The 25348-nt window shown below is 39.0% G+C and overlaps 1 protein-coding gene across 1 annotated transcript; it reads right to left on the reverse strand.

Annotated features, from left to right (window-relative positions):
• Positions 1-1399: 1399 nt before the first annotated feature.
• msh2 (mutS homolog 2) lies at positions 1400-21134 on the reverse strand. Its single transcript, XM_015375882.1, has 16 exons — positions 20885-21134; positions 19506-19654; positions 18620-18904; positions 18205-18351; positions 16042-16191; positions 15312-15445; positions 14793-14992; positions 14605-14714; positions 14391-14514; positions 12706-12856; positions 12522-12619; positions 11929-12174; positions 7574-7778; positions 7252-7499; positions 4410-4585; positions 1400-1595 (listed from the first exon to the last, which is right to left on the reverse strand). Exons 1-16 carry the CDS (start codon positions 21096-21098, stop codon positions 1419-1421), a joined length of 2814 nt encoding a protein of 937 aa, XP_015231368.1. The 5' UTR covers positions 21099-21134; the 3' UTR covers positions 1400-1418.
• Positions 21135-25348: the final 4214 nt, after the last annotated feature.

The raw sequence follows: 25348 nt of genomic DNA on the forward strand, positions 1-25348 counted from the left end.
GGGAGCAAAACCCATCCACTTCTGTATTGCAGTTTAAATCCCATTCTGACATTGACACAGCTCAATTGGGATGAGAAAAAAAAAAAAGATTATTGGCTATAGTCAGAATAATAAGATAATCTTTTGAGCTTCTATTAAATCTTTCAACAAATTCAGCTTTCTTGCATCTCCAAATTAATGCAGCAAGTTTGAGAAATCCACAATTATGGTAAGGTTTGGGAATTAAAGTTGTCTGTAGTTGACTTAGACTCAACTTTATTTATCCCTTGGGATTACGCCTTCAGGGAAATTCTGTTTCCAGTAGCTTATATACACTACAAAGAGTTAAAGCAAGATGCCCTTAAAGATAAAAATACAACAGACAATATAGTCTATATAGTACAAGAAAGCATAAGAAAGTTGTAATGTTCTGGAATATGTTTCCTTTAGATATAAAAATATTGACACAGTAAAGAGCTAAGAATAGACTGCAGAGAAGTTGGCATGTGTTATTGCACAGTGAGAGAATATTGCACAAGTAACAATGTGTAATGCAAACCTGGTACTCAGGGTTGGAGGCATTCTTCTGCATATTTTAGACGTTTTCCTGCTGGCAAACCATTAACTTCATGTTTTTCTTTACGTGTCTTGTTTGCAGGGTCAGTGCAGCCAGTAAGCTACAATGCAGCACATGGAAAACTGTCCCTTTTAGGTTCCTATCACTGATGACGATGTCTCTGTTTTCCCTTTTTCCAAGGTACACTTGTTTTCTAATAAAAAGAACTAAAAGATTTAATGATGAACTGGCTTGCCAAAGATTTGCTTTAATAATGAATAAGATCCCACAAAAAGCCAAATCATGATAATCTAATGAAGATTCATTTATATATATATATATAAAAAAAAAAACATGGATATCATGCTCTAAAGTTAAATAAGTTATACAAAAATTGGGTCAAATCAAACATAACTTTCACTCATGTCAGAATTATTAAGTAACTAAGCCAGCCCCTCCCATGCATGAAATCGGCGCTCTTCAGGGGGTAATCTCGATTATGCACACTTAAAACATGTGCTGTAGTTTTATTCAATGTGATCAACAGAAGAAACATTGATGGCAGGGAGGGACACATGAACAGTGGCAAGCCTTTAGACATGCTTATTCCTTATCTGCTCTATATGAGGTTGGGTTCTTGGAAATCTAGGTCATATGAAGAATGTGAAAATGAAGTTCAGACCTATGCAGCATTTTAACTCTAGGAAGATCAGCTTCAATTTCAAAGCGATGGAAACTAATCTCTGTGAACATCTTTTTGCATCAAAAATACACAAGGGCAAATGGAAGAATTTTTTTATTGAAAACTATATAGAGGTTCTAGTGTCGTTTCATACAGTATACATAAGCTCAAAGTGTGGCAGGAACAGAAACAAAAGAACAATCAGGCAGTTTTCACAGGAGCGCAGCGAGCGAGTATCTCAGTTATGTGCGTGTTGTTTTTGGACACCAAATCATCCTTTAATCTCTTGATTTCCGCTTTCACCTCCTCCTCAGACATGGTAGCAACAGGGAGTGCCTTAACCTTCAGCAGAAAGTCCTGGATCAGATTTTCTCCCACCTGAGGAAGATGTAGGGCAGATTATTAGGTATAAAATGTAAGGAAGGACCCTGGAAGAGGCCAAAGAATAATGCATGTGCAAATGTGAGCAGGACTAAATTAAACTGAAGCAACATTTGCTGAGTCTACCGTTGTGAGATGGAAGGGAAGTTATAAATGGCCTTTATAGAGGGTTTTTGAAATCAAAATGTGAAAGTGTAGCTTATATTAGTTTAGCCATTTTCAGACAATACTTGCCGTTTTTGTTTTAGAGGCTTTTGGGTTGATTTCCGTTCAGATTTACACATCAGTTACAAAAGACTCAGCAGCTTTAATACGGTAAGGGTAAAATTCTGAAATTTGCAGCCGCAAAAGAATTTCAAATGATGAAACCATGCATAGACATGTCACCACAAACTTCAACCTCATATCCCACTTTCCGTTGAACTGGCCGCGGTTTCACGTGAAATTTTACACGTTTACAGATACCCAGAAGGCATGGCTATCACCACTATCACAGTTAGGGACAAATGCAGAGGACTAATTCCCACTGAGATCAGCTTCATAGTCATGGTACGCCACTTCTTTGATTTTACTTTGGAAAATCTTTGAATTTGAATTATGAATCTATTAATATTTGGAACAAACCTCACAAAACATTGCACTAATATCTGAGTATCTCAAGTATTTTTTTATTCAAATTCAATCAATTAAACTGAAACAGCTGAGATCATTTTCAAAATCTGAAAAAAAAAATGCTTACAAAATCAAATACATTAGAATTAGCCTGAAAATAAAATAAGCCGATATAAAATCTAATAATTTCACTCACCTTTCAAATATTCATTTAAAGTATTTATTTTATAAAAAAATACTGTTTATCAGAAAATCAGTATTTCTTCTATTGGCGTATTTAAAGTAAACTAGGCTACATGCTGGCAATGAATGAGTTAAAACTATTATAACAGGTCCTTCAAACTATATTTACCATTGATCGGTTAACAGGCCTGTTGTGCCAAGAATGAACTCCCCTGTTGCCCCAAACTCACCCATTGATTAGAAAACGGATTGAAATATGAACGAAAAGGGGACATTTTAAACATATTCTTAATATTTTCATAATTCTTATACATGGATGCCTTAAATTTATAGTTTTGATGGACAGATAAATTTGAATTAATAGAATTTAATTTGTATGGAGACATGTTTCAGTCGATGTGCTACAGTCAGTGTGCGATGAATAAATTCTTTGCTCAATGGATGCCAATTTCCTGATTTTGAACAGCTTCACCTGCTCCGCACGTAGCGCAACTGAGGTTGAAAATGAGAGCGCATGTGCCCTCTGTGCCACCATAATTTGGTCAGGCTACTCGTAAGCGCATAGCCTGCTAAATGTTTAAAGGGCAATGTTATTGCCATTACTGCTAATATATAATAGAAATTTACACATTCAGTGATAAAAAGTCACAGGGGATGGCCATTTAACAAGGGGGATTATTTTTATGATTTCTTTTAAGAAGGGGGATGCCTTCCCCCTCAACTTGAGAACTGAGTAATTTTATGTAATAAAGTATTTATGTATGTTAAAAAAAATAAAAATAAAAAAAATAAAAAGTCGTTCAAAAGTCCGTCAGCATTTCTGCATTACATGGTTTGTATCAAGTCCAAACAGTTCTGTCTATCTGATGAGGCCCCTGGAGAATAATATTTTTATTATTCTAATTCATGACTGACTCAGCTCAGAATGCATGAGGAGAGTCTACATTTTTAAAGTATCTTCAGTTGGATTTAGATCTGGACTTTGACTAGATCTTTTTAAACACAACCTTTGATCTAATCTGGTGGTTCCAAACCCTGTTCCCCAAGAACACCTGTCCTCCATGTTTTAGGCGTCTCCTCTTTGTTCCAGACCTCACCTCTATGAACCTTCTGCAGCACTAGGGGTGGAACGGTTCACAAAATCCACGGTTCGGTTCACGGATTTTGTGGTAACGGTCTTCGGTTACCTATAAAGTGCTGCTGGCGCGTCTTCCTACTCCTGTTCTTTCCCACTCGCCACACCCACACAAAACTTCACAACAACTGATTTTTTTCTGCTACACCCGGCTACGCTGCTCCGCTTCTTCTTCTTGTTTACTACTGGTGGTTGGCTTTGGTTGCAGTACCGCCACCTTCTGCTCTGGTGTGTAAACGCTTCGCCTATGAGAAAAAGGAGCAGCGCAAGAACCGAACGCAACACACACGAATCGAACCGAGACAGTCGAACCGAACGGTTCGGACGGTTTTCATAAACCGTTCCATCCCTATGCAGCACTTAATGGCGAAGTCATACAATCATCTAAATCAGGCGTGCTGGAACAGACATATCTAAAACCTGCAGAGCAGGAGTACTTGAGGACCAGGTCTTGGGAGTGGGATCCACTGATCCACTGCAGCGCAGACTGTACGATTAAGTGTTAGAGCTCAGCTGGAAAGGAAACTTTCATCCCAATGTTAAACTCTTTGCATCTTCCCCACCAACTGACCAGCTTTCCCACAGCATGATGCAACCACCACTATGACTCACAGTGGGGCTGTTTCACTTAAGGCAATAAATGTGTTTAGTTTTCTGCTATACAATGGCTGCACATACAGTTCTAAAAACTTTAATTTCCATCTTATCTGCATGTATTCCTGGAAAAACAAAATCGCGTAATCAGTACCTCTCTTGTAATTTTCTGATTAGGTTTCTGATCTGCCCCTAAACCAAGTGCGGCCACACAGAAGGAAATAAAGGCCATTACATAATTATTATATAATAAAACAGCAGAAAAATTGTGGAAAATTTAGACTAACCTGCTTCTCAGTTCGTCTCCTCTTGGCCTCTGGCTCTTCCGCCTGGTTTGGATCATCCCCTACTGGTTCCTGGAACTCCTCCAGCTCCTCCGCCTTGTCCCTTGCCACCGCCAGCACTGACTGAGGGAAGCAAGCCAGCTCAGCAACGTGGATCCCAAAACTCTGGTCACAAACACCTGGGGAAGCAGTTCAGGTGTGGGTTGAAAAATTGCAGGGTTGTTCCCTTTTTTTTTTTTTTAAACTGATTAAAAACATTTTCAAAGCAGTGCACCCTTGAAAGAATGCATTTTCTTTTCTTTGTAGAGTTTTATCTTAATTACTGCTAGGAAAAAGCTATTTTTCAGCAAATGACATGTTTTAGAATCTGTGTTCCACTAGTCAAAGATATGATTACCAAATCCGTGCAGTTATTTATGTAATCGATTGTTTCAGCCCTAGTTTTGATACACATTTACCCAGAAAAGAGAAGCATGGTTGTAAACAGAACGATATCCTACAGATCTTTGTTCCCCTATCAGTGACAATGACTGAGCATAGAGAGTGCCGTTAAGCGGGTGTTTTTTTTAATTACCGTATTTTCACGACTATAAGGCGCATATAAACGTCTTTTTTTTCCCCCTCAAAATGTGCAGCGCGCTCTATAGTGCGGTGCGCCCTATGTGTGTTGTTACTGCGGACGTTGTTGAGACCACCATGACAACGTTAAAGGGGGAAGTGTGGGAGTGGATTGTGTATAATAGAACAGGTATGTGCTTTATGCAGAACTTCTCATCTCCTCATTGAGAAGAGTTGCTGAGGGAGGTGTATGTAGGGAGACCAGGTGGATTTTATCACGCATCACCATCGCTGTTAATCTGTGACTCCATGCGTGCCCATCTCACAACCGATGTGAAAAACATGGTGAGACAAATGAACGCTGTGCTTACAGTTATTCTGGGAGGTCTGACAAAGGAACTTCAACCGCTCGACATCGGTGTGAACCGGCCGTTCAAAGTAATTCTACGTTCACGCGTCTGCTGCTTCATTTTTGCTGCTTGTACCAGTTAGTTCTGACGCGCGGCTGAAGCAGCTTTGCTGCTCTGGCTGCGCGGTGCAAAAGTGTGTCTGACGCGCGTTGGGCGGAGCTACTCTATCCTTTCTTTGCCTTGCAGCTATATTTGCTGTGATCAGTGGGAATAAAGTAGTTTTAATATGTTTTTAAGTGAGAAAGTCCACCTGAAAACTTAATCATTGCAGTCATTTCATCCAGATTACAATTCCACCTTCCAATATTATTTCTGTCGGAGCCGCTCAGACCCCCACATACCAGCGGTGCGCTGTCAGTAGGAATCCCATTCAACAGCAGCGTCTGGCCGGGTCGCCTCCTCGCGGTTCACCGCGACAGCTGGTAGGTGTTTTTTATCTAAATCTAAACTGCAGGCACCAGGATAATAAAAGCGAACATATTCTGCCGGCAGATTTCTGCATTTTAAGTTCATTTATGCGTCAATAAACTGTTTAAGAGGAGTGATCCCAGCGCTCTGTGTCATCAGCGATGTGTCTGTCTCACATCATACACACTCCGCTTTGTTTTAAAAAAATATAAATATAAAAAATATAACCACGGATTTTTGGGGGACCGTGATTTGCCTACATGTAATGAATGCTGGCGTACCATAAATGATAAATTATGAACAGTTTAGTTTGTGCCTTCAACTCGTTGCCCATAGGAAGACGTTACTTGGATATAACAAACCGAATATCTTCAGAACAGCTCCAAATGACACAAAACTAATATGGGTGAGTAGAACATGATGTAATAATGTAAAATCAAGGACCCAATGGAAAAAAAAAAAAAACGGTGTTCCCTTTTAGGGAATTAAATGCAATATTATCAGTCTAACAGTTGAAGCAGAGTCTTAATATTTCCAAATAAATCAGTGAATCTTTAACAGAACCTCCCAAAATGAAAACGGTCAAAGCTTGATATAAATGCGACCCTACACCACACACATTTCAGGAGACTGAAAACTAGAAATAAACTGATTCAGAAATCTACAAAATCATGGTATTTACTTTGTTTCTCACAAGTTCATTGATGGTCATGTGAACCTTCTTTTCCCTGTGACTGAACAAGATAAACACCATGAAATCTATTGCTGATGTTTACTGCAGTCAATAGGTGCAGAAAACTGCTAATCTGTTCATGTACTGAGATAATTGCTTGAGAAAGGAACTTGCCAATTATCAGCTTTACCGGCTCAAAGATAAAAAATGTTTGCGGGACACTGAATGCACCATAGCCATGCAGTTAAAGGGTGTATTGTTTTGGGCAGATAATGGCTTCACAGGAAAGTGGCTAATTTGCATTAGCGACAGCAAGTTTCGACCGATGAGGTTTTAACTCAGCAGAGAACAGAGAAGGGGATCATTCTGAAATATGTCTGAATTTACAAATAAAGCACAACAGCTGTACGTCGCTCCTTAAAAATAAACACGTTTCTAGCAGGTATGTCAGCCGCCACCTTCACTGTCAGCAACAGGCGCATGGTTTCATTTAAAATTCAAGCTACCATTAAAAGATGATAAGTCATCTAGAGTACTAACAAGGGAAAATTCTAAAGTTTATTTTATATTGGCAATTAATTATATATTTTTTTTAAATGTTATGGCCACCTAATTGAATGGTTTGTTCGGATATTATGTGACGGCTACAAAACTAGAGTAATGTTGTGAACAAGACTAAACTTGTATCTCTGGCTGTATGTTTAGGTTTGTCCTGCCAGAAGGTGGCGTTCTGCCTTCCCTGTTCTGCAAACCTGTCTATTAATTAAAGCAGATTATGAACTTGTCCTATCCTGACCTGGTTTGACTCTGTAGAGCATTGTTAGCGTGTTGTGGGACGTCAGGGCGGTGACGTGCAGATTGTGGACGGTCGGCTGCTGCGCTGCCAGGGCCGTCAGCTCGTGGAAGTGCGTTGCGAAGAGGCAGAAGCAGCCGATTTTGGAGGCGATGTGTTCACTGATGGCCCAGGCCAGCCCAAAGCCGTCGTACGTAGAGGTTCCACGGCCGAGCTCGTCGATAATGATGAGGGAGTTTTCCGTGGCAGACCTGCAGTGACGAGGAGGTTAACTACAGATAGTCGCGTTTCTATTTTGATGGTTCTGAGAGGTGACTATTCTCACCGCAGGATGGCAGCAGTTTCCAACATCTCAGACATGAAGGTGGACACTCCCTTCACCTGGCTGTCTCCTGCTCCCACTCTGGCCAGGACGCTGTCAATCACACTGAGCTCCGCCTTCTCACATGGCACAAAGCAGCCGATCTGAGCCATCAGTGCGATCAAACCCACCTGCCGGATAAAGGTAGACTTTCCACCCATATTTGGCCCTAAAAACACCAAGAAGAAAAGCACATCTAAATTCACCATATAAAGAAACTTACAATAACACGTGCTTGAAAAAAAAAAAAAAAAAGCATGAAGATGTTCGATCTTTCACTTTTTGCTCATTCATTCAAGCATTGTTAGTAAAGAACAAAACAAAAAAAAATTTAAAGAACTGTGATGAGTTAACTAAGGTTTTCTTAACATTGTAAATTTTATAAAAGCTTGCCTGTTGAAAAAGAGAATTTGCGGCGCTCAGGTGGACAAGTACTTCTATTCTATAATTACTCCACTTTAGGTGGAAGCACATTGACAGCTCTGCCGGTACTGATTCTTTTTGGACATTTGTTATGATGCAAACCACAGCAACCATAAAAAGTTGCTGCTGAGCTATAAAGAAGGTGCCAAGGATGAAGAGCAGGAGGAAGGATAAGAAAGAGGAGCAGGGAATTCCAGCCACCTATTCCATCAATAATTACAGGCAATTAGATATTATTAGGAAACTGGTTACAAGAATACAAAGCCTAGCTATAACCCCGCCAGAACATCGGCAATGCCGGATTAAGTGATGCAGGGATCCTTGGCTGCAGAATCACTTTCCTGACTCAAGTGTGTCTTTGCCAAGCTTTCTGACCATACAGGCAGACAGAAATTTAAAAAAGGCTGGTGAAGGCATTGCTTGTGTATAACGAATGGCATTATCGAGAGCATTTTACTGTGAATATTTTTCTCAAATGTTGATCTGTCAGCAAATGGTTTCTCACCATATAATTTGTTCAAAGAATGTACCTGTTCTTTTTGGCAACAGTTTAGATTCCTCCTTCTGCTGTCACCAACACTGCATCTGATGCCATGAGTTTCATTGTTGCTAAGCTAAGGAAACAACAGCCAAATGAAGTTATGGAAATAACTGGGACCGTTTCTCAGTTTATAAGAACACGAGTACGGACTTGTGTTCTCGCCAAGTATGTTTTTGACAAGAACATAAGAAAGTATGGACTTTGGGAGAACGGGAGCAGGCAGCATAAATCTGGGTCAATTGGAACAGAAGCGTACTCGTGACATCACCACATGCTCGGCTCGTCTGGAGCTGCATTTCACCTCCTGTTAATAATAGTCTTTAGATAATAAATTCTTACTTTTTTCCATTTAGTGGGGGAATAATGATTAACATTCAGATATACAAAGAAAAAATGAACGTTTTGATAAATAAAACAAAGGCAAAAAAAACGCCAGCGGTACTTCACACAGGGCTATGCTGATAGAGGGTTGTGGTGAGCCCTGGCTGCAGTCAGACTCAGAGGTTCGCTGGTTGCCACGGTCCTCTCAACATCGAAACTTTTTTTTAAATTACACACTAAATCAGTAAATGGGACATATAGTGACACTTAAAAGTATAATGTTCTAGCCTCAAATGATCTTAAAACGTACTTTTATAGAAAAACAGAAACAGAAGTACAAATATTGAGAAACGGCCTGTTTTCTTCATCCCGCTTCACTGTCATCATTCTAACAGTTTGTCAATTGTTGTAACATAGAATACACAACTTTAAACTTCTTAAATGCAAATGACCAGGACTCTTACATCCTAGACCTCCACTTGAGCATTCAGATATCCATCTTGTTTTTCTCAGAAGAAGCCTGCATTAAAGAGAGCTATAAGAAGATGTTTATAGGAAGCTGAAGAAGCCCTGCAAGGTTGTTTTGAGGCTGCAGACTGGGACGCACCGCGTCAGCCACATGGAGAAGACATCAATGCAATGACTGACTACTACAATGTGACGGACTACATAAACATCTGTCTATCTCTACCAGAACAGTGAAATTCTTCCAAAATAGCCTTCAGGAAGGGAGATGGGGAATCACTGAGAAGTGTACAGAAGCAACTTAAGGTCAAGATAAGAGAAAGCAAGGAGGCATAGAGGAAGAAGCTGGAAAACGAGCTCCAGCAGAGCAATATCAGAGATGTGTGGTCAGGGATGAAGAAGATCACAGGCTTCAAGCAGAGGGATGATCAGAGATGGAAATCTGGACAGAGCCAATGAACTGAATACATTCTTTAATAGGTTCAGTTCAGGAAGAGGCTCAGCATTCCTCTGTACTGCACACAGTCACATGTTCATCCAGCTCTCCTTTGACCTAAAGCCTACATCTCACATTTTAAAGGTTTAATCAAAACATTCTGCCATGGACCCTCCAGCTTCTATGCGTTTGTTCTCAGCAAAATCTAAAAATGGTACTGCTCCTTCCGCCTTTCAGTTCCTTGTATCTAGACGTCAAGTCAAGAGGCAACTAGAGAGATTGAATCGCAATAAGTCTCCAGGTCCATATGGCATCAGCCCCAAAATCCTGAAGGCTTGGGCAGGGCAGCCCAGTGGGATTCTACAGAACCTCTTCAATCTTAGCCGGATCCTCCTGCCTTGTTTCAGCATCAAATAAAACTCAGTCAATAGCCGTCGATTACTTTAGATCCCACATCATGAAGGTCATAGAGACACTTCCGTTAGTAAGTAAGCAAACAAACAAGCTGTTACCAGGACCTTCTATAGTTTGCTTAACACATTGGAGTTGGGAGTTGAAGATGCCATGGTACACCTGCTTCAACAAACTTACTGTCATTTACAAAAGACAGGATGAACCGTCTTAAATGCACTGGAGAAATCAAAGAACATGATCCTAATAGCGCTGTCTGACTTACTTTGTGAGAAACATCAGAAAACTCAGATGGAGGCATCGACAATCACTTGGATCAAAGACTACCTGACAAACAAACCACAGCTTGTTAGACTGATGGGTTAGCTGTCTAATCAAAAAGACAGCAGCACCACAGGGGACAGTACTCTCACCATTGCTTTTTACTCTGGTCATCTAAGACTTCCAGTCCTTTGCAGAAATACTCTGATGACTCTGCAATAATTGGATGTATCAAAGATGGTCAAGAATTTGAGTAGAGCTGGTGAACAACTTTATGGCATGGTGTGGAAACAATCATCTGATCACAAACAGGCTTAAATTGGAAGGCAACCAGACTTTTGCTACATTATTTGAAGACGTTTCAGCACATATCCAGGAGTCTTTGTCAGTTCTGTCGGCTCGCACCAGAGCAATCTCTAATTGGAGCGCTGATGTATTTAAGCCGCGTGGAGGTCCTTCCTCCTGAATAAATCCCAGGTCAGATCCAAATTAAATAACCTGAGGTGGTGAATGAGTGTAAACACCTTTGTATTCACCTGGACAACAAACTTGACTGAAGATGCAACTGCTAAACCATCCATAAGAAGGGACGGCTAACAAACTGTACCACTTCAGGAAGGTTTGGTCCTTCAGTGTTTTCAGTAAAATGTGCCATATCTCCTATAGTTCTGTTGTGGAGAGTGCATCTCTCCTGCCGTCAACTCCTGGGGTAACAGTAGAGCCCAGGACCTTAGCCAGTGACAAAGGCTGTAACCACAGATTGCAGGCTACATCGAAATACTGAAATTGTGTTCAAATGTCATGTTGCCATTTTGAAAAAAATCATATCGCTATATAAACAGATGTTTGTACCTGCCCTTGGTCACGCTCTACTTTAAAGAAGAGTTTCCTTCTAAATTTAAAATTCCTGTCCTCAATCTTTGCCCCAATATCTCTGGAACATTTCTCATGAAAATCTATTTTATGAATTGTCCCTTTAACAGCACAACATTCCTACAACCACCTCCGTACTCAACAGCTGAGTTTGTCAAACCTAAAAGGTTTTTTGCTTTCCTCTGTAATGAATAAGAAAATTTTCCACTTAAAACACGGGATAGAGAGCAATAACGATTGCTGAACATCACTACTGATGTTCAGCAAACAAACAAGATATATTCAGACATCTGGCAAAACGAATGCAAGGATGATCCACAGTTGATATTTCTCCTTAAAACGCATCCATAGGTGGTGCTTTATTTAACTCATGTTTAGAAATAACATACTTGAAGCTTACAAAGCCATGACACATCATCTGGACCTTCTCAAACTGTTAAAAGACAAAAACAACATTAGTTGTTGTCATAGAAACTAAATATTTCTGGCATTTCGCTAATAGAAATCAATTCAGTAATCAAGGTTGACCTGAAAAGCAAAATGCATGAGATAAAAAAAAAATCTGTCATCACCTTCAGCCTCTCCCACCTGTTATAATATAAAAGCTCTTCTCCCCCTGAACGAATATGATGTCATTGGGTATGAAAGCGGTATCTGCATCTGTCTCCATGCAAGGATGTCTGGCCTGCAGCAGCTCCAGGCGCCTGCAGCCGTCATCCAGGAGTCGGGGCCGCACGTACGGCACCGGAGCAGACACCGAGGCCACGGCAAAGCTCACCACGGCGTCCAGCTGTGCGATGACGTCACTCAACGTTTGAAGAGGATCCACGTAACCTGTTGGCACATGAGCAACAGAAACCCTGAACAAATGGTCACAGATGAAAGACTTGAATCATGTGCAGCCTCCAAAACTAGATCCGCATGATAAAAAAAAAAAAAAAAAGGAAAAAAAGCCAGCAGACAGAAACCTCGCCCACAGGAATGGTAAGGACTTAAAAAGCACTGTAGAGTTTGGTGACCTTAGGATGAAATGTGAAGGAAATCAATTACTGAACAGCACCTCGGGCAATTAACGAGCATTCATCGTTTCCACGTAGCCAAGACACCATCGATTTTTCTCCTGGTTAAATTAATACCATGTCGCCTTAACACCACGTGAAGCATTAGATTAGAATCCCCACCTGAGGCGATGTTGATGATCTCTTTGACAATGGCGTTCTGGGCCTCCTCGTACTCCTCTCTGCTCCTGGTGTATTCCTCATTCAGAGAGCTTAGCTTGCTGCAGACACGTGATGGGAGAAATTTCTGGGGTTACCGTCTCATCTGATGGCTGGTGGGGGGTTGGGGGTAGGGGCAGACATGGACCTGTTTGTGAAGCGAACTCCATTTTTCTGAACATCCAGGGTGGTGAACTTCTTGTTGTTCCTTAGACTCTTCTCTTCCTTGCAAGTGACTCTCAGGTAGAAGCCATGCACAGCGTTAGACTCCAGCTTCACGGTCTTTCCAGCTTCCAGGCCTGAAACATAAGAATCACCCCTGACATCATTCTGAAGGCCCTACATCTCTCCTAGGTCAAATTCTAGTACCAACATCAATTCAAAGTATAACACTAACAAACACTATAATGAGGCAGACAGTTCATAAAATGGATCAACCGATGAAGAAACTGATGGGGAACCCCCCCCCAAAACATGACAGGAAATGGCTAGAAAAAGAAAAAATGGAAATGGATCTTCAGGAAGAACCGGCCTAAAAACGATCCACTGTTCATCAAAATCTCAGCTGTAGAGGTGGTCAACAGCACTGAATTCCTGGGGGTGCACATCACAGACACCCTCACCTGGAATGTAAACACCATCTAGGGAAAAAAGTCGGCAGACCCTGCCGCTGTAAACAATGCAGAGCTGCAACAATTAGCTTGCAAATAGATTAATCTGTCAATTATTTTTATGAGTTAATAACCGGACAGCGTAAGGTTTCTTAAAGAAGACTTTTTACTAAATCAAACCAGGTGAAACTAAAACTTTTCCACCTGAGAAGTTCTGAATATAACATATTGAATGATAGAAAAGATTTTTTTATTTTTTCTTTCCTAAATGCAAAATGTTCATATATTTTTGTTTTATACAACAATGGTTTAATTGCTGCTCTAAGTTAGTTGCTCTGTCAGCTTAAATCATGTTTTACAGTCTCTATACTCCAGTTAATGATTGATTACTTAGTTGACAGTTATTTCAATAATCGATTAGTCACCATTAATCCAATTAATTGTTCCAGTCCTTAAACAATGCAAATATGACATGCGATGTGTGAAGCTAGTGGTACAACACAGTCAGCTAGTCTATCAGTTGTGACGAACTGGTGTGAGTCTGAACTATGGAAGCCAGATTTTCCAATACTGTAGAATTTGATTAGTCAATAAAATTGATTTATAATCCAGCCCTAAACGGATGGAAACTTTTTTCCATAATGCAAGGAAACCCAGAAAAGGGCCACACAAAAGAAGATTCAAGTTTTCAGTGTTAAATATGGTTCATAACCTAATGAAATATGTAGTGTACTTAGTTTTTCCACACCATGTCCCTGCTGTTTGGCTCATAGAATACTCCTTTGAAAAAAAAAGAGGAGTTCAAACTACACAGGAAAGATTAATTAATACATTTCTTGCTTATTTGCTCTTAAATTCCCCCATGAGTCAAATGGTACGACCATCCCTATTGGACAAGCCTTTCTGCACCATTTTTAACTTGCATCCCTAAAATATATAATATGATGAGAAAAATTTTTACATTTGCAAACTTACACAGCAGTGTGAATAAAAAGATCAGCTCCAAAGAGCTTTTTTCCTAATCTCTGACTGAGGAAGTTGGAAGACCAATTTAGAGCTTTAATACATGACGGCACATGAGGACCATGTGGGGAAATTGATTTGCAAAGGCTTTTTGTCACAGGCAACCTAAGAGAGCCCCCTTCAGACGACCTCTTTAAACACACACCCTATAAATTTGACACTTTGCTTTAATGTGAGAATTTATATGTTTTGTGATCACCTAATTCTCTGGCTGCTCCGCTTAGTACAGCCTGCATGCTTTTCTCCAGTGCGTCCATCTTCTCTCTGAGCTCGCTCAGGACAGGATCAAATGAGGCTTTAACCAGGAACTCGTGGTGCTCAATCTATATGTATTGGGGAGAAAAAAAAAAAATTTTATAATTAAATATAACAGAAAGCAGATCTGTTTTTTTTCCCTCTCCAAAGAACCAGACCTGATTCATGTCCAGAGTGGTTTCAATCATCTCCTGGTACTTGATAAAATCTGTCTGCAGGTCTGCGAGAGGCGAGGCGAACACGGCGAGGAGAAGCACCTTGTAGCTGCCTGCAAACACAAAATAATGAACCTCGCTCAGGTTTGATGGTCCTATATCTGCCGCTTTTCCGAAAAACCAGCGCATACCTGAGTATCTCTCCAAGGCTGAGACGAGAGCAGGAATGTGACTCACAGCCTGGTAGACGCGATAGCAGTCCTGCAGTGTGGCTGTGTGGCGGTGAAACTTTTTGGCCAGGCGGTGAAGGTCTGGGAACCGTCGCAGAAGATCCTCCTGACAAGTCTGCCTCAGCTCTGAGTCGCACACAAAACTCTCCACGAGGTCTAGTCTAATAACATAAAAAGTATACTAAAAAAGAGAAGCAATATTACCCCGGTAGGTGACAAACAGTTCTAGGATCAATTATTAGTGAGGAACTGCTGTCTCCAAGACTTTTAAGGATTTAAATCCTTTATTAGTCATTTCTAATCATAAACAAAATCTTACATCCCTAATTAATTAATCGATTTGGGCATTTTAACTTAATGTAATTCACCAACAAGCTTCTCAATCCAGTAATTAGATGCTCATCTTTACGATCATTAAATAAAAATCCAACATCAGGGTTTGATGTGAGGTTAAGATTGGAAAGCTGCGGCTTTTTGTACCTTTCCTCTATCTTAGCTTTGTCCATAAGTGGCTGTTTGATCCACTGGTTGACCAGCCGCTGACCCTGAGGCGTACGACACTTGTTCAACAAACCAGCCAATGAATGCGCTCCACTGGTGTCGTCAGGCGAACCCTGAAGAGAACCATTTCAACACATGGAAAATATGTATCTTTTTGATTGAAAATAAATAAATAGTAGGCATTATTGCTGCTAAACATTTCAGTGTGAATATTTTATAAATAATTTAGTAACAGTCTGAGGTCTGCAGACCACAGACATAACTTTTTGAAAAACCTCAATATATTTTGAGACCAGTTACCAAGCCTTACCTCCTAACTAAAGTACATTTGTGGCTTAAGTCGATTAATTAAGAAAAATCCTTCTTTACACTGGCTTTAAATTCTGTATTCCCTCCCACTGCCTTAATAAATGAAAAACTTTTTCTCATCCCTCTGTAGGTTGTGTTGTTTCTCTAAAGCGTTAACTTACTATAAGTAAACTTGGTTATTGCTAATTCATTTTCTTCCTGAAAGACTTTTTTTTGGAAATAACTTATGATTCATAACTTTTAAATCATTTCTTAACTTGTACTCTACCCCAGTTTTTATCTTAAAGAGCTGGTGAATCATACCCTTAAAAATATTCCTAGGCTGTTCAACTTAACACAAAAAAAGCCCAAAGATTTCCCATCTCTATCAAATCCCTCAACTTTGGTTATGATCACCTACCTGGAAAAGGTTGAGAGCCCTGACGGCGGCGTTGTCCAGCCGCATGTACTGACCCAGCTCCAGCGTGGTGAGGCTGAAGGAGTTAAAGTTGGACTCATCAGAGAGGAGCTCGAGGAATCGCACCACCGCAGCCAAGCAAGACATGGCAACCTGTGAACAAAAACACAACCATTTTTCTCATGCAGAAAAACATAAGAAAAAAAATGTATTGACTTTATTTGGGGGGTGAGCAGTGCGCTTGTGCACTGAGAAGGTTCGATCACTGCGGTCTGCACTCTGCGCCCCCCACAATGGCAGCCGACTGCTCCCAAAGGGGATGAGTTAAATGCAAAGGTAAATTTCTCCAGTGTGAGATCAATAAAGTTCAATTATTATCATTATTAATCTCACAGTGGAGAAATTTACTTTTACATCAGCTCAATAGTCAAAAAGAAGGTTCCAAAAGGACTAAAATCTGCATAGGGGTATACACAGTGCGTCCACACACACACATGTGTTATTGCACATCAGTTATTGCAGTTATGATGCAGCATTTATACAGTCTGATGCCAGCAGGGATGAATAACCTGCGGTAGCACTCCTTTTAGCAAACAGGGCATTTAAGTCCTTTCACTAAAGGAGCTGCTCAGCTCCTCTACACTCTGGGGCACAGGGTGAAAGGTATTAACATATCAAATTTAATGTTTCACTTTTTTTTTTTATTCCGGCAAATATCCCAGATCCTTTAAATCATTGATGACTGTGGAGGAAGGAGTCTCTTAAATGAATATAAAATATCCAGAAATGCATGTTAAGCTTCTCCATTTAATAAAGTTTAAGGTAAGAATTATTGCAGCTGTAGGCAGATATCAAGTTTTATCCGTATCCTTTTGTTTAAATATTGCTACCTACATCTTCTGAAAGGTAAGTGCTCACATTCATACGCCGTCACGCTGATCGGTAGGCAACTTGGGATTAAATGCCTTGGCCAGGAGCACATGGACATGTGATGGGGCAAGCTGGAATCCAAAAACCTTCTGATTCCAAAGCAACTAATCTAACCACTGAGGCAGTCACCCTTTTAAGAGCAGAACATTTATCAAGATAAATTTTCAGAGATGATCCAAGTTCAAACAAGACTACCGGTATTTAAATACATTTTAGTGCAGTTATTACACTGGAGTTCATATACAGAACCATCAACAGGAAGAGAACTGGTCCTGCGTTCTGTTTCCTATCTTTTAACAGTAGTTTAGATTGAAAGCAACTAATTTAGTGACCTTTGGATGATATAGTGCTAAAAGTGCCTCGGAGTCTTAGAGAGAGCAGTGATCACAAGCCACCATTACAAAACCAGTGGAGGGGGGTTAGGACACACTGACTGGAGCCATTACACAGTTTTCAAAAATTCTGGTGGAGCTAACAGCAAAAGCCTCAGGTGAAAAACGAGTACTGTGACCAAAGAATGTGGAAATTAATTCCCAGCATAAATGAGTCAAAAAGAAATGGGCATGGGTTGGAGTCCTGGAGGAAACATCAGAGGCTCACATACTAAGCCTAAGTGGCTCTCACCTCTCAGCCAGGTGCCTCCAATCCACCTGTTTCTATGTCAGGACCAAGATCATGGTCTTTCAAGCACATTTCAGTGAAGGAAAAACTGCATCTGTTTTTTACCTTCTGAATATAATTCAAGCTATTAAACAGATAAAATGGGTCTCTCTTAAAGAAGGAATTGCATCTTAATGAGACTGCCTGTATACATAAAAGTTAGGGGAAAAAAAAGCCGGTGGGCTTCAAAACTACAGGTTAAAAAGTCACAGAGCTCCTGTGAATTTTCCATTTCTGAATCTGCTGTACTCAAGTTTTCATATATCTCCACCAGTTTATGTTGTTTTTAAATATGTGTTTAAAGTGTTTTGTTGCATGTTAAACACTGTTTTGGACAGTTTTCCATATAATATACATATACATACACGATAGAGAAAAAAAGCTATAAGAACTTTAACATATTGATCGATACTTAATCTGTAACATGAAAACACCCCAAAATGTCAAAGACAGATTTCTTTAAATGAAATGATCAACAGAATAATGTATTTACAGCTCATTCGATGTTAATACCAAGTGATCAAAGAGACCATCTCACTGATGGGTGAATCAATATTAGTTTTCTGATTTGGTTACCTGCTTGTCCAGTTCGGGCAGCGTGTTGCTCGCCACAGTATCTCCCCTCTTAGATCTCAGCAGCCTGTTAAGGTCCTGGACGATATCCTTGCTGTTAAACTCAGCTCTCTTTCTGTCGGAGACCAGCACACCGCCACGTTGGACCACCTGCAGCAAAACCACTAAGCATTACCACTGAGCTTAGCATTAGGTGAGACAAGGTTTACTTATATAGGTAGAGAATTTTCTCTGGTTCAGCATGGAAAAACCAAAACATTGTTTTTATGTGTAAGATCTCTTATCAAGAAGTGAGCAGAATGACATCGAATGATAGAAGAAAGCAAATTCTTTGGGATTTTTGATGAATTCCCAAAAACAAACATTAAGCTGCCTTGCTAAACCTTTACAAGCTGCAGATGTTTGAATGAACACTTACCTCCCGCAGCTTGTTCACATCGCTGCTGCATTCACCCTGAGCCAGGAGACACTCTTTGGGACTGATCTGGACAAGCAGGGACTCCAGGTTGGAGAAGATCTCATTGTCTGGAAACTCGCACACCCCCATGGTCCTCTGAGCCGCGTCAACATAGCCGACGCCGACCACTCGCTGGCCATCGGCTCCCGTCGCGAAGCGCACGGCAACCACTCCCGCGCAGCCCTCCCCCCCGGTTCCACCACCGAACAGAATATCCTCGAACTGGGTCAGGTTTCCAGGAGAGGCCTGTGTGAAGAAAAAGGCACAAAAATAAACTGCTGGACATGCGGTCTCTCTTTTTTTTTTTTTTTGGTGCCATGTCATTTTTTAATAACAAAGCACCATATTTATTTAATTTTGTAAAATTTAGAAATAAATCATATTAAACAATTTATATATTTAGAAACAGTTTGTGTGATTTATTTATGACACACTGGAGTTAGGGACATTGAATCCAGTTCTGTACATCAAAGTATCCACCTGCTCCACTGTTCTACCAACTCACGTCTAACTAAATTTGACTATATCTTTTATAACAGTTTTATAATCTAACAATGAAAATTTAGGACTGCATTGAAAATTTGATCGTATTTGTTTTAATAGTTCCATATTATATCCTCAAAACTATGGATCACTTCATGGCAAAATAATCAGCATTACTAAGTAAAGCTTTATATAAGGGGACTCATTTGTTATTATTATAGTTTCCAAAAAGATTCATATAATTTTACTATAACTTTTTTGTTATTTATATCTCTAAAACATTTTACAGGTTAAAAATGCAAAAATAATGAATGCATAAAGGCTAAAATGAATAAGGAATAAACATTAAATTCATTTTTTGTACCTTGTACTCGATCCTCCAGTCATGCTCCTTGCTGCTCTTGCTGTGATTCCTGTAGACCTCTACTCTGTACTGCCTCACCAACAACAGGTCCTTCACAAAGGCCTCAAAGTTCAGCTTGCTCAGGATCACGCTCTCCAGCTTGCGAGTCCCTGTTGACCGACAAAAAAGAAGGATGAGGTTAATAAATAAATTCCCCTTTTCCTGACCCCTAGATTCAATTCGTTTCAATAAATAGTCACAGAAATATGAAATACCTGGTCACCATAACACTATGGCAGGCTGTACATGGCACATTATTCAAATGCGGAGCCAAAAAAAAAAAAAAAAAGAGGTTTTAAAAATATTTATTTAACTTTAAATTTTTTAGATTTTCAAAAGTAATATCGTGTTTTATTGGCTGGTTGCCATAATGTTCAGATTTGTTAATAAATTTTCACAATGTACGAGTGTGTACACTTTGGGAAGTGGCGGCCTAGTGGTTAGGGCATAGAGCTTGGAAACCCTGGGTTGTGAGTTTTAAACCCACTCCCACAGACAGCCACTCTGAGTCTCTGAGCAAGACCCTTAACCCCCAATTGCTACCTGTGCACCCCACAATGGCAACCCACTGCTCCTAAAGGGGATGGGTTAAATGCAGGTAAAAAATTTCTCCAATGTGAGATCAATAAAGTTAAACTTTTATTATTAGAGCTGAAATAATTTATCTGATTTATTGTGATTAATGGATAACTTTGCTGACAGAGCAACACACTAAGAGCAATAATTATACAAAAAAAAAATATATATATATATATATATACACACACACACACACATATATATTGCATTTTAGATTAAATATAAATAAAAAATAATATGTCAATATGCTCTATCCAGAATCCCTCAAGATGACAAGTATAAGCTTCTCCTGGTTTAATTTCTAAACAATTCTTTTTTAAAGGAACCTTTAGTTTATTGCTGCATTAGAATAAAAGTTTTAATCTTTTAGAACTGACAGACCTAAAATTATAGTGTAAGGGTTCGGTTTAAATCTGGTTTATATAATTTTGGCTTAAAGTTAAGCACACACACTGGTAGGTGGGTGTCAGGGTTAGGCACACATGCAGTAACCAACACTAATGCCAGTCGATGTAAAGTCTTAAGATGGAAATACATTCTTCTTAGTGTGTAAGCCATATAATGAGACAGTCAGTTATTCTAAAAGATGCACATGTGCAGGACAATTTGGAGCTAACCCAACCTGCTCCAGATGCTAAAGTATTAGCCCCCTGTAGCTCTATTCTACTGCAATATAATCTAATGAACTAGCTAATCCATTAGTGTTTCCCTCAAACCTTTTAATGCACTTGGTGCTGAGAAGATAAGTTATTCGTGGTTACCTGAACCCAGATATTTGATGACTCCGTTAGTCTTAAAAACCTCCTTGGCCGCAAATATGGCGTCCTTTCCGTGGACGGTGTAGTAGTCGTTTCGGTCGAATATCCTGAAAGTTGTGTCAGGTTTCTCCTTCATGGAAAAAATGAAATTCAGAAAGCCGGTTTCGGCCGCGCTGTCCAGAGACAGGTTCTGGTTTTGCTTCGGTTGCACCGCCATGCTGCAATCTCCCGCCACAGAAGGAGCCAAAACAGGAAGCAGTCACTGGGTAAGGCGCGCTACCATGGAAACGGTTCCGCTCTTCTTTAAAGGAGAGTCAGCTCGCTCTGCTGCCCCCTACAGACCCCCCCACCAGTTTCAGGCTCCAAACATTTACAGGCCTTTTCCAATCTAACATATTTTTTCCCTTTTGACTTTTAATCCTCACATTGGTCAAAAACTATTATTACAAACCGGAAGTGTTGTCAGAAAATCAAAACCTATTATAAAAACATTATCATAAAAATACAGAATATCCTTCCTACCTACAGCTATCAACACTTACAACAACTGGTGAGAAAAATACATGAGTCACTGTAACATTTGATTTCCATTTGGATTTAATAAAGTACTTTTGAACTGAATTAAATTTGCTAGAAAAACATCTGTCAGATCAATTATGTTAGAAACATCCCCTTAATTACATATTAAAACCTCAAAGTATTTCTAAATAATAAAAATGCATTGACCCAATAAAGTTAAGTTAAAATAAAACAGGGGATTCCAAATACTAAAACTATAGAAATATGGTTCTGGTGGCAAACATCTGCCTTTAGCTCCACTGGCTTCTTCATACAATTTTACAATCATAATTTAATGCAATTACAAATTCATTGATTCTTTGGATTCGGTTCTAATACCTTTGTACATCTTTGAAAAAGACATATCTATTTATTCTCTTTGTAAAACAAATACCTCAAGTTCATCCAGATTTGATGAAGGTTGTATTTGTCAGTTTACACACAGTGACCTGCACACAAAATCAGTGGAAAGCGTCAACTAGTTTGAGCTTTTATTGCAGTAGAAATAACAGAAAAATCCACCCTTTAATTTTTTTTTTTATATATATACTCTAATAATCCCAGAGGGAAATTACTTCTCTACATTTAACCCATCCCCTTGGGGAGCAGTGGGCTGCCATTATGAGGCGCCCGGGGAGCAGTGTGAGCACTATGCCCTAACCACTAGGCTGCCACTCCCCCCATTTATGTACATGTATGAAGTGAGTGTGTGTGGGGGGGGGATTGGGTATCTATTGTTTTACACCAAAATCCCCAATGCAGCCTTATTGGTACCTCTGTAACAATGCAATTCTTTTGAGTCCATTAAATGATTCTTTATATTTGATAATATTTTTATTTTGTATTTCATTTATTTATTTATTTATTTATTTATTTTTTTTTTACCCTAACCACAAAGTTGAAAATTGAAAGCTTTCCATACAAACAGAACTTTCTGAAACAAAGACTGAATACCTACGGAGTAAAACATTTGAACTGCATAGCAAGTGCTGTGAATATCATAAAACTGAAATGTTAAAAATGAAAATGAGTTTATTTTTTTATATTGGTTGTCTGGATTCCTTGTTGCATGTTTATATTGTTGTTTATTGTTTCCCAAATATCCTGTGTTATTTATTGAAAAAAAATTCAGTATAAGTTTTACTTTTTGTTTCTTGTGTCATTCACATCATTCAGCCTCTATGCCAAACTAGTCATTAACTCATATTGCATTGATGGTCCTAATAAAATACATTTTACAAGTGGCGAGCCAGCCAGGAGAATAATTTGGTGAACGCATGAAATATTGATTAGCATATTTTGGTGTGATTTGTGGTCCTACAAAATGACTCTGTTGTAAACTATGGGATTGATGTTGCAATTACTGCTGTTGTATCTGGTGTGACCCACATAAGAAAGATGAAGAACTAATTGATTGTTTGAAAAACATATGGTTCTATAAAACAATTTCTAATAATTGATGATTTGAAAAGTTTATTTCACAAAAACCAGATCCTTGAGTTTACAAGTAATGGAGTAATAACCACTCTAAATCTGCTCTTGCTACATATAAACCAATCCAAAAGTCAACCTGACTTAGTTTTGTGTGAAATCACTTGCCATAGATCCTGCAGCCACAGCAAGAACCCAGAACGCTGCAGATTACATCAGGATGCTGAAGCATCTTTCTTAACATAGTAGAGGAAAATTTAAAGATATTTTGAAAGATATGATGAGAGAAAAAGGCAAATATTTGGAAATTATGGCTTTTTATGAGAAGAAAGACCCAAAGCATCACAACTTCTCCCACATCCTTAGTATATTTTCTTTTGCATTTCATAGAGTAATTAAGTGATCAGGGCTTCTGTGTCATTTATAACCTATGGAAACAAAATGTCATGGTTTGTTAAATAAAAGTTCCTAGTTACTGTAAAATTAAGTGAAATTCATTTCATAGGAGTTTTCAGTCGGGCTGATAATTATAGCAACTTTGATTTTATTTGCAATCAATTATTTTATACTATGGAACTATTAAAACAAATATGATCAAAATTTCAATGCAGTCATACATTTTCAGTGTGAGATTATAAAACTGCTATAAAAGATATATTTATTTAAACAACTTGTAGACATCTTTAACAGGGAGGATTCTGGAGCGTGAAGTAAAACACATACTAACGTCACAGCATGTTTTTTATTTCCTCTCTGTAGCGTTTATGTCTCGTTTGCTGCTTTCAAAATAAAAAAAACTGAGGTATGATACCACGTGTGAATGAGAAAATGTGCACTTTTCCCATAGTGTTTGTGGAGAACAGGCAGATCAACTTAGTAATGCCATTAGATACAGCACGTTAAAATTTCAGACATGTCGACAGGAAAAATAGGCCACTCTCTCTATTGTTTACTGAACTGTTGCATAAAAACTCTGGGTTAGCCATGGAGAATGGTATGATTATTTGAATAATGTATGATTTCTAGTGATGCACCACGATAACAGTGTCTTTCATAAAGCTGTTATGATGACTTTCATTTCATAAGTCTAAGATATTGATAATTTTATAAGAAACATCACGATGAGCAAACTTGGAATGACATTTTCAATCATCCTTAAAATACAGTTATCTGTTATTTTTAGTTAAAAGTTTTTGTAAGTATTGATTAGGTATAAGATAATTTTTTATTATGAGAATTCCTGTCACTAAAATGGGGGCCCAAAGGATTTTTAGACATCAGGCACTATTTCTGGGAATTCTATTTTAATTAAGGAGGGGCTTGGTCAGAGCATCTGTAAAAAACAAAAAACAAAACAAAAAAAAACATTAAGCAATTAAGGATGTCATTTGATGAACTGACCTCTTTGGCCAAACCACCCATTTCCAAAGTCAATTTCCTGGAACTCTTATTTATTTTCTAATCGGACATCAAGTATCAATGTATTCTCTCAAAATTTCACTTTTATTTGATAGACCAACATAAAGTAGTGCGTATTTGTGATGTGGAAGAAAATCTACAAATAGTTTGTTTCTATACTTTTATACTTTATACTTACACATTTTGAAAGACTGGCATGCATTTGGGATCCGTCCTCCAGAGTCAGTATTTTCTATCACCTTCCACCTTCCTCTCAGCTTTGAGTCCTTTTGAGTTTGTGTCTTGTAGGGTTGCCACATCAATAATCAGCAACCACCCACTTTGCCAACTATGTTTAGCACAGTCTATTTTAAATGCTTGCCACAGATTCTCAACTGTATTCTGACTAGGCAATTCTAACACTAGAAAAAGCCTTGAGGGCTCAATAGCAGTTGCTTATCCTTAGGGTAATTGTCTGGAATGTAATCCTCTGACAGCTTTTCTTCTAGGATTTCCTAGAAGAAGTTAGATCCACTCATTGCCCTATTAACACTAACCAGCTTCCCTGCAGATGCAGAAGGAAAGCATACCCACAGCATGATGCATCCCCTACCACAGTCTACTGTGGAATTGCTGTGTTCAATTGGATGTGGAGTGTAAGTTTAGGGTTGTATCTGAGGGATTTTACAGCTCTTATTGAGGTAACATGAGCCAATAGGCTGCACTAAATAATGCTCTCCTAACCAGGTGGTGGCTTAATTTATGCATTTGCATATGATGAATTTAGAAAATGTTTAGTGAGACATCACAGCTTGACAAATTGTTTAACAATATAACCTAATCCTCTGTTAAATTACTTAACAGTTTTCCATCTGAGTTTTCTGCTGTGTCTCTTGGTCTTTAGATCATTACCGTTTATTCACTTTAGTTTGATAGCAAGCCTCCCAGGTCATCACAGAACATCTGGATTTATAGTAAAATCAAATCACACCTAAGTGGACTTTTTTTTTTTTGATGATTGAATTTCCTATAAGGGTATCGGTTAAAAAAAGGACTGAGGAGAAACACAAATTATACTTA

This window comes from Cyprinodon variegatus, unplaced genomic scaffold (assembly GCF_000732505.1).
Source record: "Cyprinodon variegatus isolate N-32 unplaced genomic scaffold, C_variegatus-1.0 Scaffold127, whole genome shotgun sequence".
Taxonomy (NCBI): domain Eukaryota; kingdom Metazoa; phylum Chordata; class Actinopteri; order Cyprinodontiformes; family Cyprinodontidae; genus Cyprinodon; species Cyprinodon variegatus.